The sequence below is a fragment of the Equus przewalskii genome, chromosome 22, assembly GCF_037783145.1.
Source record: "Equus przewalskii isolate Varuska chromosome 22, EquPr2, whole genome shotgun sequence".
NCBI classification, from domain to species: domain Eukaryota; kingdom Metazoa; phylum Chordata; class Mammalia; order Perissodactyla; family Equidae; genus Equus; species Equus przewalskii.
Window position 1 is genome coordinate 49,264,303 of NC_091852.1, and position 19,800 is coordinate 49,284,102.

A 19,800-nucleotide genomic window follows, 5' to 3' on the forward strand; every position below is an offset into this window, starting at 1 on the left:
CCCCAGCAAGCGAACTTGTATTTCCTGCCCTGTGAGAGGTGGTGGAGGGTCAATTCCAGGGGGGCAAGCTCAGCCGCCTCAGGGTCTCGCACCCAAGGCCCGGGCTCTCCCTAATTCACCCCAACTAGCAGGAAATGGTGCTTGAGCAAAAAACGCCCAACAATCTGCCTGATAATCAGTTAAAAGATAAATCTCACAAAACAAACAACGGAGACGCTGGAGCTTCCAAATCCTTTCTCCAAGAGAGCAAAAACAAAGAAAATTCCTAACTTACAAACAGGAGGGTCAGGCCTTCCAATTCCAGACCTTGGCACGTGTTAAGCGAAACCAAGAATAAGCAAGAAAATATGCTATTTGAATTGCGTTCAAAATGTCTTTTACAAGTGAAGCAAATTACTTCTGCATGTTCTGGGGCTCTGCAGAGAACAAATAGTGTTCTGCCTTTAATAGGTAAAATTATACAATTTGCTTTTAACAGTCAACCAAAAGCCGCAGTGGCTTCAGATAGCATCGCGCTCCTGAGGGCTCCCTTCACGCAGCTGCACTCCCAGCGGTTTCTGAGCATCGTGGAGGGACGCGATTGTCCCGGAGGGCGCCGGCGGGGACGCAGCCTGTTTCTTTCCTTAAACGTTTCTTTTTTCCAAGCCCTCGCTTCTCTTGCTCCCGCGCCGCGGATTTGCCCCAGTGGAGGCTGGCGGGGCGCAGTGTCGTCCTGAGTTACTGATTTGTGACCAGGCCTCCGGGGGTCCCGCCCCCTGAAGGTGGGTGCTAACTGCTCCGGGCGCCTCTGCGGCGAGGGCAGCCCGGGCCAGGTCTAGCTGGACGCCCCCAAGGCGCCACCTTTGCGGCCAAGTGTCCTGGGGCGCAGGCCGGAGGCACGTCCGGGGAGGGAGCGGCGGCCCCCGGTGCCGGCCCCCAGCTTCCCGCGCGCCCCGCCCGCCGCAGGCGCGTCCCTCCGGCAGAGGGCGCCGGCGCCGGTCTCGCGCTGCCCATCGGGGCGGGCGAGCCGGGGACCCTGCCTCCTGCGCGCCCGCGGTCCGCCCCCCGCGCTCGTCCCGGCGGCCGGCGGGACGCCCGAGCCCGCGCCCCGGAGCCTCGCCGCCAGCCCGCGCCGTGGCCGGAGCCTCGCGGCGCATCCGGGCCGGGAGAGGAGGAGCGCCACGAGTTCCTCGAAAGGGACCAACTTGCGAAGCGCCCGGGAAACAGAGCAGCGGACGCGCGGCCGACAGGGGTGGTGGCTCCCGCGCCCCGGCCCGCACGGCCCGCGGCATGGCCCGGGGCTCGGCGCTGCCGCTGCTGTGCGTCCCCGCCGTCTGGGCGGCCGCCGCGCTCCTGCTCTCCGTGCCCCGGACCTCAGGTAGGACCCGCCGCCCCGCGCCTGCCGCCTCCGTGCGCCGGGGGAGGCTCGCGGCTCGTGCGTCCGTCCCTTCCTCCGCGCCCGTGCCCCCAGCGAGGGGCGCCTGGCAGGCCCCCCCGCGCCCGCCTCGCTCCGGCTCCCCGGCCCGCGCCCGGCGCCCCGCCGCCCGGGGCTGCTTCCAATAAGGCGCGCTCTGGGGACGGCTAAGTGTTTCCAGAGGCCGGGGCGGGCGGCCCCGGCGCCTGCGGGGCGCCCCTCGCCGGGGGTTTCCGAGGGTTGTGAGTGTGGATGCGGCCCGGCCCGGGCTCCGCCGACGTGTCCCCAGGTTCTCAGGCCCTTGACTCGGCCCTACTCCCCAAGGTTACCCTTCCAGGACTCCCGGCCCCCGGGACCTCCATCTGCCCCGGAGTCGCCCCCAGGGTGGGCGCCACGGTCGGACGAGGCCCGGGGAAGGGGGCTCCCGACCCCTTGCCTCTGGGTCGAAGGGTCCTTGGCTTCCCTTTTGTTGGTCCTCTTCCCCCTCCCCCATCTCCGGGAGGAGGCCGAGGCAGCGTTTCCTGTGCCTGGGGTCGGGGGTCCTTGGGCTGCTTTTGGGCTGTTGGGGGCCAAGCCGCCTTCGGGCTGCACCCTTAGACCTGGGACCAGGGACGAGGCGCAGCTGGAGGGCGGGCTCAGCTCCTGGGTGTCGTTCTCCTCGAGGGGCACCCCCTGTCCCCCGGGGGCCCTGCGTGCGCTCGGCTCCGTGGACCCCGGGGCGCGCAGGAGCTGCGGCGAGGCTCAGAGGCGGCGCGCGGGACCGGCCTGGGGTGGGTGGAGGCTGCGCTGGCCCACATCGGCCTGACCGGGAAGCACCTCCAGCCCGCGCGCCGCCTGGCCGGATTTGGGCACCCTGATGGTGGGGAGGGCGGCGGTGCGCCAGGTTTGGAGGCCGAGGAGGTTCGCCTCAAGTCCTAGAGATGTGAGCCGCCGCCTTACCCGTGAGTGGGTTCCAGCGTCGCCCACCGCATGCATCGCGCACCCCCTCCCCGCATTCCTGCGGGCAGGTGAGCATTAGGGGACCGGCGCGGGGGGCGGGGGTCTCAGCCCTGCTGTCCACTGTGCTCCAGGGACCGGTGCTCCGAATCAGGAATGCTGGGCGGCCTTTCCTGGGGGCCGTTCAAGCAGATGCTGATCACGTCGAACATTCCTGGTTACTTGACTTGGCTGGGGGTTTGCATTTATGTCTCTGCCCCTTAAAGCATAAACCGCTCAGGGTGCAGGCTGAAAAGGTGAGTGAGGTAGGACATTCTAAGTCAGTCTGTGGGATTCCACCACATCCCTGTGGATTTCTGCATCCCTGGCCCCGCAAGAGCCCCGCAGGAGCCCCGCAGGAGCCCCTCTGCCCTTTAGAGTCAGGCTCCTCTTGCTGCGCTGTGGGAGGGGGACAGGAGGGGGCTAAAACCCGGGGACTCGACGTGCGCTCGCGCAGCGTTTGCTTGGCGGCCACGCCGGGGTTAATTCCTCCGCCAAACTCGGGCTCCCAGACGTGGGGCTGCGGGCGGTTTGGGTTGCGTTTGCGGGGGAGGTGCCGTAGGCAGGAATTCGAGGGGGGCGAAGCAGGAAAGGTGAGGGGTCTCCTGCTTACGTCGAGGTCTTAACAAGACCGGGAAAGTTGCTCGCGTTTCAGGGTGGAGAAGTTGAAACATTGCCCTCCTTTCCGTTCGAATTTAAGAAATCTCTGAGGAACAAAGCAATCCAGAGTCAATTTACTTAATTTTTGGACCCTAATTTTCTTTTTTCCAGTAAGGCAATAATAACCTCTATAGGGGAGGGAGTAGGAAAGCTGTTTATAATTCTCTTCCTTCTGGAATGCTAGATTAAGTGAAAATTCAAAGAATACGATCATCCATATTTAAGATATAAGAACAATTTTGTGATTACAGGAGATTTGAGTGTTAGGCATCTTTTCTCCTGTGAAGAGGGATCCCTGTAATTTGAGTGTATTTTGTACACTAAACGTGAGTTGCTATGTGAAAACAGGGAACGGGTATTTATTCTAAAAGGATATGTAAATTCTTATTCTGCATATTTATAGAAGGCTCTGTTCTCTAAGGAGATGAATACCGATTGCGGACTATGTGCCCCTTCTAGGTAGGGTAGGCTGGGACGTGCTGCGAGTGGGGGTTTGGGGGTCCTCCTTCCCCCCCATATCGACAGAGTAGTGTTTACTTCTGGCCCAGATCCCTGGAGTGGTGGTCATAATAAATAATGATAGTGATCCTTCTAGAAGGAAATAAACGAAAACATCTTGAATAAGAAGACTTTGTGGAAAAAGAAAAGTTTTTATGTATATAGCAAGGCAACATGTTTTTCTTATTATGGCTGTGTACCAAGCAGGGAAGGAGCACACATCTGAAATGTTTCCGTTTTTAACGGTGGGAGTGAGTTTAACCCTGCGTCTGCGTGATGGAGAACGCCATCCTGAGACCCTGCACAAGCCGGCCGTGGGACCCCCGGTGTAAGCTGCTGTGTCCTGCGGTGGGAGACTGCTGAGTGGCTCTCATCAGGGAGGCTGAACTTTTCCTTAGTAAAGCAAGTCATGGTTAGAAAATGGACAAGAAATCTGCTTGATATTCTGCGTGCAAAAAAGCAACATGGGTTTAAAAATATGCGTTTACCAGGGGGAGTTTTTGGTGACGGTGATCTGCCCGTTTACGAGGCAATGTGATATTGCATTTCTGTTTTTATTGTGAAACCTTTTTTCTCTTTGGTCAAAGTACAGCCACAGTTGGCGTTTGTGTGTCACTCTCTGTTATGGTGTGATTTGTGGTGAATTACGTGTTCCCCGTAAACGTGCAGCCTCGGTTTAACCTCTGAGACATTTTAGCCTGGCAGAGTCTGGGCTTAACGCCGCTCTTGCCGTTGGAATCTTTTCCAAGATCAATGGGATAGAAATGCAGGAGTAGGGGAACGGCCCATCTGGTTGGTAGGGAAGATTAATCCCCTAAAGGGGGATTTCTAAAGCAAGATTTCAACTGGAGAAGTGGCGCGCCTTTAAAATGCATTCCACGGGAGGCCAGGATGTGGAAAGTTATCATTATGATTGAAATGGAGACAGGGTGTGAGGGGCTTGGCCTCCCTGTGTTCGGCTCCCCGGCCAGTCTGATTAAGTACAGGAAGTTTGTGTACTCTGTGACTCTTTTCCCTGGGAGAGCTCTAAGTGCTCAATTCCAAGTTGTAGTCAGGGAAAAGAAAGTGGCCTACTGAGTGTTATCCCTACCCCGGGTTTATAACCATCTTCTAAATCATTCATTGATGTCAGAGGCCTTTTGGTGTTTATCTGGTCCATTCCCCAGGGGCCCCCCCATAGGCCTTCCCCCCTCCCCCAGCATCCTGTGGTTACCACGTGCAGAAGGGCTGGATTTACCCTGCTGTGCCCCACGGGGGGCTCCTTACCGGCTGTGACTCTGTTCCTGGTAAAGAAAGTTATCATTAAGAGATTTCCTTCTTTGGGGACCCTGCAGTGACTGCCAAGTGGACCCCATGAGTATCATGCATGAAAGGTTTCAAAGCGAAGTAACCAGGGGCTCTGCTTTCAGAGGAAGCTTTGCCGGTTAAGTCTGGATTTTGCTCGGGTGGGCAGTAGCAATTTCGTGAAAGGACAGTTGGGTTGAAAAGGACTAGTTTTGAAAACGCTGCTCAGTGACCCTCTGGGTTCTTTGGTTTTGTGTCGTTCGACTGCAGTGCTGTAACAGAAATGTTCGCAGTTCAGTGGGTAGTGCTGGCTTCTTGAGTTTCGAAGTAAAAATCTAAGCAACAAGAGTAGCTCCAGCCCATTAATTATGGCTGCAACTGGCTGGGGTTTGTACCAGCCTCTTTCTTCTAGTGTGTATTTATTTGGTTTTGTCGAGGACCTTGCCAAGTTGGAAAGAAGGGCGGGACAGCTCTGCTTGCCTGTGCAGTTGTCATGAAATATGTCTGGGGTGTGATCTGTTTAAAATCATATTAACAGAGTGGCCAAAGAATTGTTGAACAATGTTGGGAATTTTCAGAAAGCTTTTCAAAAATAGGGAATTGTGTTGGTGTGGTCTGCACCATTTTTGGGATGTCTGTTTTTTTCTTTTTAAAGTTCTGTCTCTGAAAGAAGCAAAAAATCAAAAGCCAAAGGGAAGGAAATAATTACAAAAAAATTTAGCCTAATTATACTAAGTGGCTCGTCCTCTAGAATGTCTTGAGTTCCAGGGGGAAGTGGTATGTGTGTCTTTAATTGTCATTGGAATGAGCTTCAGTAAGCACTCTGTCACTTTTGAGATGTTATCTGGGGAGAATGTGGCTGCTTCTTCAAGGCCTCCTGAGTGGGGGAGGGTTTCCCCAAATCCAAAATGCTCCCGCCTGATGGTCTCCACACCCCAGCGCCCTCCCAGAGGGCTAGTTAAGCCACTATGCAGTTGAGTTACAGATAGCCTCATTGTAGACTGGTGCTGTGCAGTGTAGTAGCTGCTAAGTATGTGTAGCTGTTTAGGTTAAAATTAATTAAACTGAAATGAAACGAAAGATTCAGTTCCCTGACCCTGCAAGCTGCATTTTAGTAGTTGAATGTGGCCGGTGGCCCCACTCACAGAGAGGACGTTTCCATCCTTGCAGGAAGCTGTGGCTGCCACCACTGGAAGAGCTGGTCCTCCTCTTTCTCCAGGGTCTGAGTGTTTGTCACTGTTGCTTCAAGAACATCTTGTAGACTCCAGAGCAAGGAGGGGCTTCACCTTTTTTGCTCAGAGTTGTGTTTGTTGACTGCGGGAGATTGGAAGGCAAAATGAACTGGATTGACTCTCATCTGTGGAACTCGAGGGCCCTGCCCTGAGAGGGGCTTAGCAGATGTGTGATGACCAAGGCACCAAACCCTTAGCGCTGTGCTTGCATACCAGACAGTGCCGATTTGGGGGAAATGTTAGTTTTTAAGCATTTGCATGTACCTTTTGGAGACGGGGCTAAACAATATGAACATGTGTGTGCACACACATACGTGTGCGTGTGTGCGTGTGTTTGGGAGGGGCGGCACCCTGCTTCAGGGCCATTAAAAGCCCATGAAGTGAGGATAGTGGCGACTGTTTACTTGAATTAGGCTGAGGCTGACGCAGTGGGAGCTCTTCAAGTGGTGGAAGGAAATGGATGTCATGGAAAGTGCAGATGTGAAGAGCACCAGCTGGGGAAAGGCCCAGGAAACCTCCCCGCTTACCTGTCAGGCCCCCGAGCTGTGCCAGGCACCTTTCGGGGTGCAAACGCAGGCTCCCACGTGGAGACCGAGATCACAGGGCCGGAGGAAGAGGGAGAAGAGAGATGACACCGAGGACGTGCTCATGACGGATTCAGAGTCAAGTCCGAACGGGAACGGAATCGAACGTGCATCAGCTGGGACGCGGTGGGGCCTTCCTGCCGGCGGGCAAGGAGATCTGAGATGAGACTGGCCATGTGGGACTCGTGGAATGTGTGTGCAGATGGGAAGGGGCTGAGGAGAGAGGAGGGCAGAGGAACTGAAAGCCCCCGAGCTCGGTGCTTGGAGCAGGGAAGTGGTGTGCAGTGAGGAGCGTCAGGATCTTGGCTGGCAGGGGGTTCGGGACGGGACCGGTGGGCCAGGATGGACTGGGCAGGGCAGGGGTGGCTGCTGCAGCCTGTTTGAGGGGGATGACTTGGCAGCTGCTGGTGGGGTTGTGGGGTAGTGTTTGTACCTAAGAAGGAAGGTGCGTGAAGAATCAAGGGGCCTGGTGTTGGACTTGTTGGGGAATCCCCAGGAAAGGTCCTGGGTGAGAAGCATCCTGAAGAAACTGAGGCAGGAGGAGAAGTCACTCAACCCTGAGGAGTCTAGGGGAGGACGCACACAACGTTTGGCTCCTGGAAGACAGCAGGCTTTGGAAAGGAGAATGAGTAGAGTTTGGGCACGATGAGGAGTTGGGTGGGGACGTGCGGGTTCCATCTGGAAGGTGAGCCGCCCACGGAGGGACAGCCGAGGGACTAGGAGGGAGCGGGGCGCCGCAGGCTGAGGACGCCTTCGGGCACGTTCGGGGCAGTCCACCTTGTAGCCCTATTTAGGATGTGATTCTGTGTTTTCAACTCTTACAGAACATTTGGAAATGGGGAATCTTCGTTCTGACAGTGAGGGAACCCCCAGGTCACCGTATGGCAGTCTTTGTGTAACATTGGATGCGTTTCTAGCCCGGTGTAGTGAAGGACTGGGGGCCACGGTAGGTCTAGAGGAGGAGATGGAGACGGCAAGAGCTCTGTCTTCCGTGGGCGCGAGGGGAGGGTGCAGGGCAGGATGGGGGCCTGGCTGGTTGAGCATCTGTTTCCTTCCGCAAAAGAAACACAGAAAGGAGAAAGCAGAAAGTGACATAAGTTACCTGAGATCTTTTTTATTATTATTATGGTAATATATGCATAAAATAAACTCTTTTGATCATTTTCAAGTGTACAGTTCACTGGCATTGAGTGTATTTGCCTTGCTGTGCCACCATCACCACCATCCATCCCCAGAACTTTTTTCTCCTCCTCAAAATGAAACTCTGTACCCATTAAACAATAACTCCATATTCCCTGTCCTTCCAGCCCAGGACAACCGCCATGCTACTTAGTGTCTCTGAACTGACTCCCGCGGGTGCCTCAGATAACTGGAATTCCAGGGCATTTGTCTCTCTGTAAGTGGCTTCTTTCACTTAGTGTAGTGTTTTCAAGGTTCGTCCATGTTGTAGTATGTGTCAGTATTTTCTTTCCTTTTAAGACTGAGTAATACTTCTTTCCATACAGACACACACACACCCCATATATATACACTGCATTTTGTTTTTCTGTCTGTTGGGGGACATTTGGGTTGTTTCCACCTTTTGGCTGTTGTGAAGAATGCTGTTATGAACATGGCTGTAGAGACACCTGTTCCAGCGTCCCTGCTTTCTGTTCTTTCGGGTCTGTACGCAGGAGTGGAATTGCTGGATCCTATGGTAGTTCTACTTTAAACTTTTTGAGGAACCACCATACTGCCACTGCTTGTCATTTTCTGTTTTATTGATAATAGTCATCATAATGAGTGTGAAGGGGTACCTCATTGTGGTTTTGGTTTGCATTTCTCTAATGACTAGTGATCTTGAGCATCTTTTTATGTCATTTGTATGTATTTCATGGCCATTTCTATATCTTCTTTGGAGAAATGTCTGTTCACATCCTTTGCCCGTTTTTTAATCAGATTGTTTGGATTCTTTTGGTTGAGTTGTAGGAATTCTGTATTTTGGATATTAACTCCTTATCATATACGTGATTTGCACATATTTTCTCCCATTCCGTGGGCTGTCTTTTCACTCTGTTGATGATGTCCTTTGATGCACAAAAGTTTTTAATTTTAATGAGTCCAGTGTATGTATTTTTTCTTGTTTTACCTGTGCTTTTAGTCTCATATCCAAGAAATCATTGCTAAATTCAGTGGCAGGAAGATTTCCCCTGTATTTTCTTCTAAAAGTTTTATAGTTTTAGCTGTTATGTTTTAGGTCTTTGATCCATTTTGAGTTAGTTTTTGTATATGGTGTAAGGTAAGGGTTCACCTTCACTCTTTTGAATGTGGATGTGCAGTTTTCCCAGTATGCTTTGTTGAAAAGACCGTCCGTTCTTCGTTGAATGGTCTTGGCACCCTTGTCATTTGCCATATATGTAGGGTTTATTCCTGGGCTCTCTGTTCTGTTCCACTGGTCTGTGTGTGTGTGTGTCTTATCCACTGTCTTGATTACTATAGCTTTCTAGTATGTTTTGAAATCAGGAAGTGTGAGCCCTCCCACTTTGTTTTATTTTTCTAGATTGTTTTGGCTATTTGGGATCCCTTGAGAGTCCATCTGAATTTTAGGATGGATTTTCCATTTCTGCAAAAAAACATCATTGGGATTTTGGTAAGAACTGCACTGAATCTGTAGATCGCTCTGGGTAGTATGGACGTCTTCATAAGTCTACTTCACAAACGCAGGATCTCTTTCCATTTGTTTAGATCTTTAATCTCTCTCAACAATGGTTTATAGTTTTTAGTGTGCAAGTCTTTTGTCTGCTTGGTTAAATTTATTCCTAAGTATTTTATTCTTTTTGATGCTATTGTGAACGGAAGTGTTTTCTTAATTTCCTTTTTGGATTGTTCTTTGTTAATGTATACAATGTACTGATCCTTGCCTGTTGATTTTGTATCCCGCAAGTTTGCTGAATACATTTATTGGCTCACATAGACTTTTTGTAGCTCTGTGTGTAAGATCCTGCCGTCTGTGAACAGGCATAATTTTACTTCTTCCTTTCCAATTTTGGACACCTTTTATTTCTTTTAAAATTTTTTTCCTAATTGCTCTGTCTAGGCCTTCTAATGCCATGTTTAATAGAAGTGGTGAAAGTGGACACCCTCGTCTTGTTCCTGATCTTAGAGGAAAAGCTCTGAGCGTTTGCCCGTTGAGTCTGATGTTACCTGTGGGCTTGTCATGTATGGCCTTTATTATATTAAGATAGTTTTCTTCTCTTCTTAGTTTAGTCTCATGTCTTTTTGTATAGTTTTGACTTTTGGAACATGTTGATGTTCTGCATGTTCAAAAAATAAAATTAAATCACTAGAGATAGCAGGAACCTAAACCTGAATTCAGGGAAGTAAATAAACCCAACTGTATTGCAAATGTCACATGACTACAGTGACGGAGAAGAAACATCGTTCATGTGAATGTGGACCCAGGAGTTTGACTGTATATCCTCAGTCTAGATTGAAAAACAAAACCTGAAAACAGATCTTGCATTTTTCTTAGTAGGTTTGTTTTTCATAGTGGTGTGGATATAGCAATTCTGAAACTGTTTTGTATGAGTTGTGGGATTAGGCACATGAGAAGTGTGTTGATAGTGCTGGAGTCAGTGTTCCCGCTGTGGAAGAAGGAAGATGCAAATTTGGAGTGAGGGAAGGCTGGGAAGAACCTGGAGGGGCTGGACTGGAGTTGGAGAGATTGGTATAACTCATGATGTCATGTATATACGTAGACATACACACACACATGTATACAAGATACACAGTATGTATTATGTTAAGATTGTAAGCTCATGATTTGTAAAATATGTATTTTCCTATACCTTACAGTTATTTCCTAGCGCCTCATTAGCAGTGAGCACTCTTAGTGCCCAGGCCTTGGTTTCTAAATACTGTTACACGTTAAAGAAACTAAACCAGCTTGGGCGAGCCAAGAGCATGTTCTTGTGATAGAAAATAAGTGATCACAATAATGGTGACGTATCAGTTGATTCTCTCATGGTTCTGGAAACTGGAAGTCCAAAATCAAAGTGTCAGCAGCCCATGCTGCCTCTGAAGGCCCGGAGGGAGAATTCTTTTTTGCTTCTTCTGGTTCCTGGTGGCTCCTGACGTTCACTGGCTTGTGGCAGCATCAGTCTGATATCTGCTTCATCTTTACATGACCTTCTTCTCTATGTGTCTCTGTGTGTCCCCTCCTCTTCTTTTTTTAAGTATGCTTTTTTTTTTTTGATGAGGAAGATTGGCCCTGAGATAATGTCTGTCGCCAGTCTTCCTCTGTTTTTTTCCCCCCTCCTCAAAGCCCCAGTACATAGTTGTGTATCCTAGTTGTAGGTCATTCTAGTTCTTCTGTGTGAGACGCTACCCCAGCATGGCTTGATGAGTGGTGTGTAGGACCGTGCCCACGATCCGACCCGGTGAACCCTGGGCCGCTGAAGTGGAGCGTGTGAACTTCAGCAGTTGGCCACAGGGCTGGTCCCCACCCCGTATGTGTAAGGACACTGGTCATTGCATTTAGGCCCACTTTATTTTTTTTAATTTTTATTTGTTTTAAAGATTGGCACCTGAGTTAACAACTGTTGCCAATGTTCTTTTCTTTTTTTTCTTGCTTTTTCTCCCCAGATCCCCCAGTACATAGTTGTGTATTTTAGCTGTGGGTCCTTCCAGTTGTGGTATGTGGGACGCCACCTCAGCGTGGCCTGATGAGCGGTGCCATGTCTGTGCCCAGGATCCGAACCAGCAAAACCCTGGGCCGCCAAAGCGCAGCACGCAAACTTAACCACTTGGCCACGGGGCCGGCCCCCTAGGCCCACTTTAAATCCAGGATGATTTCGTCTCGAGATCCTTAATTCATTACTTCTGCAAAGACTGTTTCCAAATAAGGTCACATTTGAAGTTCTGGGTGGGTATGAGTTTTGGGGGGATATTATTTAACCTGCTACATTATATAAATAAATGGAAGGGCACTGCGAGAGGACTCTCCCTTACAGCAAAATGCCAACTAAGAAATCTGAGGTAAGTTAGAAAAATCACATTTTGCAAGAATAAATTGTACAGATTGATTTGGGCAAGAGTTGTCAGTGAATGCTGAACCTAATTGATGGGAATGTTCATGGCTCAAAGTATTTCCCTCAGAGTCCTTCTATGCAAGGGGACCATTAGTGACTGTAGACTAGAGAAACTGCCCGTCCCCCACACTGAGTGACCGAGGCTCGCACCACCAGTGCGCGCAGATGGACGTCGTCCTTCCGAGAAGGACATCCTTAGGTTGTGGTCCAGCTGGGGAGGCAGAACCCGAATCTGATGGTGACAAAACCCAGCATGCCCAAATGGAGGGGCATTTTATGAAACACCTGGCCTGCAGTGGAAAACATCAGTGTCCTGAAGGACAGAAACAGCCGAGGAACGGGTCCAGCTTAAAGGAGACTCCAGGATGAGACAGCTAAATGCAGTGTCATTCCAGACGGGGCGAGAAGACACGCTCATGTGGATTCATTGGAGCATTTGATGAAGTTGGAACGAGGAGGTAAATTATTTAAAAGTGTCATCACAGTTAGCTTTCCTGAATTTGGGATTGTGTGGAGGTTATGTAAGCAGATGTCCTTGCTCTTGAGAGGCATACGGCGCATGTTAAGGGATAAGGGCGTGGTGTCTGCAGCCTGCTCAGGGGGTGCAGAATGAAAACAGTGTGCACGGAGAGGGGTGATGAAGCACATGGGGTGAAACGTGAAAAACTAGTGAATCTGGTAAAGGGCCTGGGGGAGTTTTGTGCATGAATCTTGCACCTTTCTGTAAATTTGAAATTATTTTGAAATAAAAAACTAAAAATGTTCACTGGTACAAACGTGTGGCTGTAGCCACTGGAATCAACAAGAGAGTTCAGCAAATTCTCTTAGAAGAAAGACTCAAACGGTTCTAGTTTTGTTAGAAGTGGTGTCACACCTCACACGGGGAGGGGAGGGGCGGCATCCACGTGCTTTGGAGGCCAGGCAGCGTGTCCTGGACAGGACTGAAAATCACCAAATCTTAGTCTAGTTTCTGGATCGCCAGAACTCCTAACATGCTTTTCCTTAGTTTTTTATTATAGAAAACTTCACAAACATACATAAAAGTAGCCTAGGACAGGTGACCCCTATCTCTTTTTCACCCAGCTTCCACAGTTCCGCCTTCTGTTACTTTGTTTCATTTCCCCTGGCCCACTGAATTTATACCTGTAATGCGCCAGCACGAACTGTAAGGACGGTTTTCCATATAATCTCAGTGCTCTTTCTCAGGCAAGCATCATCTGATGCCCAGGCCCTGCCCAGTTTTCCCAGCTCTCTGGAAAATGGCCTTTTCCACGTGGTTTGTTTGCAGTGAGGTCCAGGCAAGGTGCGCCCGTTAACCTTGGTTTTCACCATCAGAACGGCCTTCAGCCAGACCCCGGGCTTCCCGTTGGATCTGCAGCTCTGAATTGCAGCAGGTGCATTCCCAAAGCCGTGGGCTCTCGGAGCAAGAGGGAGCCCCGCAGAGCTGGGTCCTGGTTGCAGAGGCCCAGGGTGCCCCCTTGGAGGAGCGTGGTGTGTGGGGGTCCAGGGAGGGCCCCATGAGCTTTGTCTAGTCTGGCCCTTCCCCGTCCCTTCATTCTGGACCCCTCTTTTGGCGGGGTGCTCCTGTCACCACCTCCTGAAGTGCCCTGCAGTGCCCCGCGTGGAGTGGGCCATCCCCACCTTTCTCAGAGCCCTGCGGCCTGTATGACAAAGGTTCTGAAGGAGGGGGAGGGTTTCGCTTTCAGGTGTGTACTGCCCCCCCTTTTCTCAACAACAACAATAACTCAGGACTCAGTTTTGTGCTTCCTGGTGTAGAGGGTTGGATGTCCCACTTGAAAATTCAGACTGTCGGATGAAGAGAATGAGTTTACACCATATCGGACAGATGAGGGGGTTTGTGTCCAGAATGTGTAAAGAGCCCATAAGACAAATAAGAAAATAAACGCACCACTTTAAAGAGAGACACAGGGTACAGCAGAAAGTTTGCGGAACAACACATACAAAAGGCCAAAAACTTAGGAAAAGATTGGACTTTATTAGGATTCAAGAAAATGCAAATTATGAGACAGTTATCCCAGTGTTCTGACCGAGCTTAGGCTGAAATCAGGGGTGGGTAATGAGGAGCATGTCAGCGATGATGTGGCGTGTAAATCGCCACCTTGGGAGCAGTGTGACATTTCCTGTTAACATTTAAAATGCACGTATTCTGTGGCGTGCTGGTCCCGCTGCACCATTTCTAAGAGTGAGGAGTTGGAAGATCAGCCTGGCTCTTAATGGGGGCCAAGGAGGCACCATGTCTCAACTCTGGATTATTGTACAGCGGCCATAACGAATATGGAGACCTGTGAGTGCCAACAGAGGGAGATTCAAGGAGAGGTTCTGGGTGGGGAGAAAATCAAGTCGCAGAAGGATATGTGCTGCCTGTGATTGATCTAAAAAATCCCAGCCCTGTCCCCCCTTCCTGTGGGGCCGCCAGTCCCCAGAATAAGGTCTCTGATCCACGAGTCAGACTGACACTAGTGGGGGAAGATGGGCGGAGGTCATAGGAATCTTCAGGATCTTTTATACCATTATGCCCCCTCTGCTAGTGATGACTTTGTCAGATCCTTTCCTTAAGCCCCTAGGGAAGATGTTTAAGTAGGGCTGCTGCCACAGTTACTGCCTCTCTCCGATCGTCTTCCTCCTCGCTTTGTCAAAAGTCCTTGTCCGGCTCTGGCCAGAGGGGACGGTGAAGGGAGAACATGGGGAGTCAGTGTATTGAGGAGAGCGGTGCATCTTCAGGGCGCGTCTTGATCTTTGGGGCGTCCTGTGAACAGGTAAAGGAATGGAAGGTTGGAAGAGCAGGGAACTCATCTCAGCTCTTCTCTGGGTTTTCAGACTCTCCATGAGGGGCGTGTCTTGGCTTTATAGACATTTCGTCCACATCCCATGTTAGACCTATTTAACATTTTCAGAGCTGTGATGGAAACTTCCGCCCGAGGCTACTCATGCCAGCCCTACGGTGCGTCCGCGGGCATCCTTGGGCCACCCTTGTTTGGTGCAGACGGGAGCAACCATCTCTGTTTACTCCTGGAATCCCGAGTTTGCACCCAGAGCTGTTGAAATACTTCTACCTTCTGTAAATGGCCCAAGAATCAGACTTCCCTTGATATTCTGAAACTAAAGCAAAATACAGGACATCTAAAAGGATGCTGAGGTGGAAATATGATTGGATCCGTCTTTCAAAACTTACGGTTTCAAGTTTTTATGGCTATTCAGATGGAGATTCATTGCTCTCACTTAATGACTTTTTATAAAGAGAATATTACACTGTTAGAGGTTGAATTGTGTTTCCCCCTAAAAAGGTAGATTGGAGTCCTAACCCCCAGTACTTCAGAATGTGACCTTATTTGGAGAGGGGGCCTCTAGAGGTCATCAAGTTAACATGAGGTCATTAGGGTGGCCCTAACGCAGTATGACTGGTGTCCTTATGAAAAGGGGAAATTTAGATTCAGAGACAGACACGCACAGAAGGAAGACAGTATGAAGACACAGGGAGATGACAGCCGTCTGCAAGCCCAGGAGAGAGGCCTCAGGAGAAACCAAGCCGGCTGACACCTCCATCTCAGACTTCCAGCCTCCAGAACCGGGAGATGGTGAGTGTCTGGGCTTTGTTATGTCTCACACGTACACATCTACACTGACTTGCGTGCTAAGCATGTGCTGCTTTCTATTGATTTTATTTTTGGAGCATCTGCATAGGGATTTATTTGATAAAAAGCTTCCACTGCTCACCGACACCGCTTCTGTTCAGGAGCCCTCGGGGCTTGGGGTGGTAGCTAACTGGCTTGGTCCCAGGACTGGGTAGTGCTGTGGTCAGTAGTGGGGCACAGACTCCGGCACAGACTCACCAGGCCCAGCACGGGCCTCAGTCGGGGCGCCTCTTTGTGCCCCTGGCCTGACACGTTGAGTCACTTGGCATCAGAGGGCAGCTCCATCCTCCCGGAGAGACTGTCATCTGGCACTGCTTCCCTGGATGGTGCTGCGGCCAGCCCCGTGTGGCCTGTGGGGCACCTCTGTGCGGCCGGCCGGGTCCAGGCCTGTTCCCTGGGTGGTTGGTCAGCTGCCCATCGTCTCCTTCACCTTCCTACCAGCTGCTTGCCTGCCTCTTGGGAGGGGACTTGAGGCTCTGACCCCCGGCCTCCCAGAGGTCCAGGCAGAGTGAGGGGCTGGCGCCTCACGTGCTGCCCTCCCGGGCAAAGGCCCCGAGATGCCAGGCGCTGTCCAGGCCTTTGTTTCCTTTGGGGGAGCCTGGGTGACTACAAAAACAAACCCCAAGCGCACAGACATCCTCGGGCTGGGCCCGTGCGGCTGTCAGCATGTGTGATTTGTCCGCCCGGGAGCCTTTGAAGCTGAAGACGGCTGGACTCCTTGGAGGCCGGCACTGGGGAGGCTGGACGAGCCAGATGGAGAGGCAGGGGCCAGGCCGGCTCTCTGCGTCCGGGGCAGGGTCCCGGGAGGGCTGCAGAGGGAAGGCGCTCGCTCGGAGGGGCCTTGCTCTGTCCTCTGGGTCAGAGGGGCCTGCCCTCACTTTTGTGCTGTTCCCAGGCACGGGGTGGCTCCGAGCCAGTGGAGAGTTCCCTGTGGACACAAAAAGGCGTCGACTCCGCGCCGGCCCCGAGTCTGCCAAGGGGGGGCTCCTCGGTGGCTTTTGTGGAGACCCCCGGGCAGTGGGCGGGGTGCATGGCCAGCGGCTCATCGGAGAGGCACCTGGTGGGGGCCCTGTTGGGGCTCGAGGCTGGGGTACCCGGGGCCACGTGGAGGAGGCGTTAGGAAGGGGCACATGTGGGGTGTCAGCTGGAGCCAGGGGCTGGGGGCCCCTGACCTAGGGTGGCTTTAACAGAAGGAGCCCAGAGGATGCTTTGGGTGGAAAGGAGCTGGGTCCTTCTGGTACAGCCTCCTGCTGGGATGTGTAACGGTCAAGCCCATAATTGTTTTACTGGTAAGATTCAGCTAACTTTTAAAGAAAAATTTTTTTTTAAAGATTGGCACCTGAGCTAGCATCTGTTGCCAGTCTCTTTTTATTTTCTTCTTCTTCTTCTCCCCAAAGCCCCCAGTGCATAGTTGTGTATTCTAGTCGTGAGTGCCTCTGGTTCTGCTATGTGGGATGCTGCCTCAGCATGGTCTGAGGAGTGGTGCCGTGTCTGTGCCCAGGATCTGAACTGGCGAAACCCTGGGCCCCTGAAGCAGAGCACGAGAACTCAACCACCTGGCCACTGGGCCGGCCCCAGCCAGGTGTTTTGAAGTACACTACTTTCCTTCACGATTTGCAAAATTCAGTATGTCATTATCAGTTTACTTTGGAAGAAGGAAAATCTGTTGTTTCGCAAGGCAGAGCCCGGGCACAATTACCTCTAATTAGTGAAGTGTTTTCAGAGTTCAAATGAGGTTCATGTACTTTTTTTTTTTGCAATTATTCTAAACTGTGAGTCCACATTTTCTTTCTTTTTAAAAAATAATAATAATTAAGAAAAAAAGATAGTCAAGTTTCTTCTAGTTGACTAACCACAAATTTCTATGGGGTCTGAAAACCAAGCTGATTCTGAATGAAACAAAACAAAAGAAAAAGAAAGAATGAAAGCCAAGTGTGAGTATAAGTTGATCTGCCCAGGATTAAGTTTTTAAAAATGCTCTTTATGCTTGCTTTTAACCCCAGCCGTGGGATGAGGCTGCTATGACTTTTGGGGGTGTGTGTGGGATATTGAGGGAGCTTGGGCCCAATTATCTATTTATAATTGCAAGTGTTTATTTTTTAAAAATCACTATTAAAAACCCTCACAAACAAATTTTACATATTTTCTGTCTTTTATGTCGGCAGTTGCTTCCAAGAGGTCCCTCCTGGTGTTGGGGTGTGACCCAAAGGGACGTCACGTGGCGTTCTTTGGAATGTTTTAATGATATATCTGGGGAATGTATTTATGACTTAAGTAAAAATAAAGAAAAACAAAACAAAAACAAATGCCGATGGTTTGAAAAAAACACAAAACAAAACTGAGAAAGATGTCAAATGAAAAGCATGCCTCACTTCTCACCTCCCTCCCGCTGAGTCTCCCCCAGATAACTCAGCTGACAGTCCGTGCTTCATTCCAGACATTTTCTAGGCACACGTGCTTGTCTGCGCATCTCCTTTATTTTTTTTTTTAATTTCAGTAAAATATACATAACATGAAATTAACCATTTTAAATTACACAATTCATTGGCATTTAGTACATTTACAGAATCGTGCATCCACCACCTCTCTCCAGTTCCGGAACATTTCCAACACCCCCAAAGGAAACCCTGTACGTTAGCAGTCACCCTCCATCCCCCGCCCCCCACCTCTGGCAACCACTAATCTACTTTCTGTCTCTGTGGATTTGCCTATTCTGGAAATTTCATATAAATAGAATCAGACAATATGTGACCTTTGTATCTGGCTTCTTTCACTGAGGATAATGTTTTCAAGGCCCATCCATGTTGTAGCATCCTTGATTTGTTTTTATATACAGTGAGATTGTACCATGCACGCTGAACCGAGGTTTACTGTTTTCACGGAACAATAGTTCTTGTAAATCTTTCCATCTTAGTGCGTACCAGGCACCTCATTTTTTTTGAACCTTTGCTGTTATCTGTCATTTGGATATACATAATTTATTTCACCGGTCTCCTATGGCGGATACTCCTGATTTTTAGCTATTTCATAAAACAGTGCTGTAGGGAACATCTGTACATACATTTTTTGTTTTTTTTTTTCACTTGTGTGAGTATCTCTAGAGTCAGTTCCCGGAAGTGAAATTTTTTTGTCCAACGTATTTCTATAAATTTTTGATAGATTCTACAAAGTTGTTCCCCCGGAAGGTGGCAGCAATTTATACTCCCAGCAAGGATGTGTGAGCTTTTCAGGTTTTTCTAAGCCCGGGCGAACGCTGGGAATTGTCAGGCATTTTAATCTTAGTAAGTCTGAAACAGAAATGGCATGTTAATTCTGTGTATTGACATTTTGAAAATTGTCAGTGAGGGGGCCAGCCCATGGCCAAGTGGTTAAGTTCACGTGCTCTGCCTTGGCGGCCCAGGGTTTCGCTGATTTGGATCCTGGGCGCAGACATGGCACTGCTATCAAGCCATGCTGAGGCGGCGTCCCACATGGCAGAGCCAGAAGGACCCACAACTAGAATATACAACTATATACTGGGGGGCTTTGGGGAGAAGAAGAAGAAAAAAAGAAGATTGGCAACAGGTGTTAGCTCAGGTGCCAATCTTAAAAAAAACCCAAATTGTCAATGAGGTTGAATGTCTTCATAAATCATTTGTGTTTCTTTTTTCTGGGAATTAAATGCTTTTTCTACTAATTTTCTGTTAGTTCTTGATTGTTTCACTGATTTCTAAGACTATTTAGCTCTCTTCCAGATCATATGAAAACGTTTTTCTCTCAGGTTGTCCTTCGACTTTGCTTATGGTATGTTTCCATGCAGAAAGTTTCATGGAGTCAAACTAAGCTAGCTTTTATTTTATGTATTGTGAGCTTTGAGTCATACATTGGAATCTCTTTGTCATTCCAAGATTATTTTTTAAAAATTATCCTTTTTTGGTGAGTTCTTATGATTAATTTTTTATGGTTAAATCTTTCATTCACGTGGAATTTAGATCCAGCTCTTCTTAGTCTCCCGGAGAAGTAAGTTGCCCTGAAATCCTTTATTGAATAATCTGTTCCTTTTCAATGATTGGAAAAGCACTCTTTTTTTTTGGTATTAAAAATTCCATTTTAGTTTGGTGTTATTTCTGAATTATTCAGTGTCCAACTTGTAATTATCATAGCTTATAAATTTTAATATTTGGTAGGATTAATCTGCCCCCTTACCCATTTCACACAGAATTTTCCTGACTAGTCTCAGTTTTCTAGATGAATCTTAGAACAATTTTATTGTAAGTAAGGCTAGTTCTTAAGGGTATAAATTTTCCTATGAGTGTAGCTTTGGCTACAGCTTTTATATTGTTTTACATGTTGCATAATGTTTTTGTTACTTTTCAGATACTTCATAATCTAATTTAAATTATTTCCTCTGTGATTCAAGAATTGTTTAAGAAGAACTTTTAATACTTCAGGGAGATATTTTCTAGTTTTATT

General features: G+C 49.4%; 1 protein-coding gene across 8 annotated transcripts in view; it reads left to right on the top strand.

The window, feature by feature from the left end:
• Nucleotides 1-976: 976 nt before the first annotated feature.
• The window catches only part of ROR2 (receptor tyrosine kinase like orphan receptor 2), a 204,045-nt gene continuing 185,221 nt past the window's right edge, over nt 977-19,800 (top strand). For 5 of the 8 annotated variants that reach the window (XM_070590362.1, XM_070590363.1, XM_070590365.1 and 2 more), the window contains exon 1: nt 2,235-2,400. In XM_070590362.1, coding sequence (XP_070446463.1) covers nt 2,250-2,400 — 151 coding nt within the window. In that variant the 5' untranslated portion in view covers nt 2,235-2,249. Of the gene's footprint in view, nt 1,358-2,234; nt 2,401-19,800 lie in introns of those variants that run through there. The other 3 variants (XM_070590367.1, XM_070590369.1, XM_070590364.1) reach the window with 3 other exon arrangements.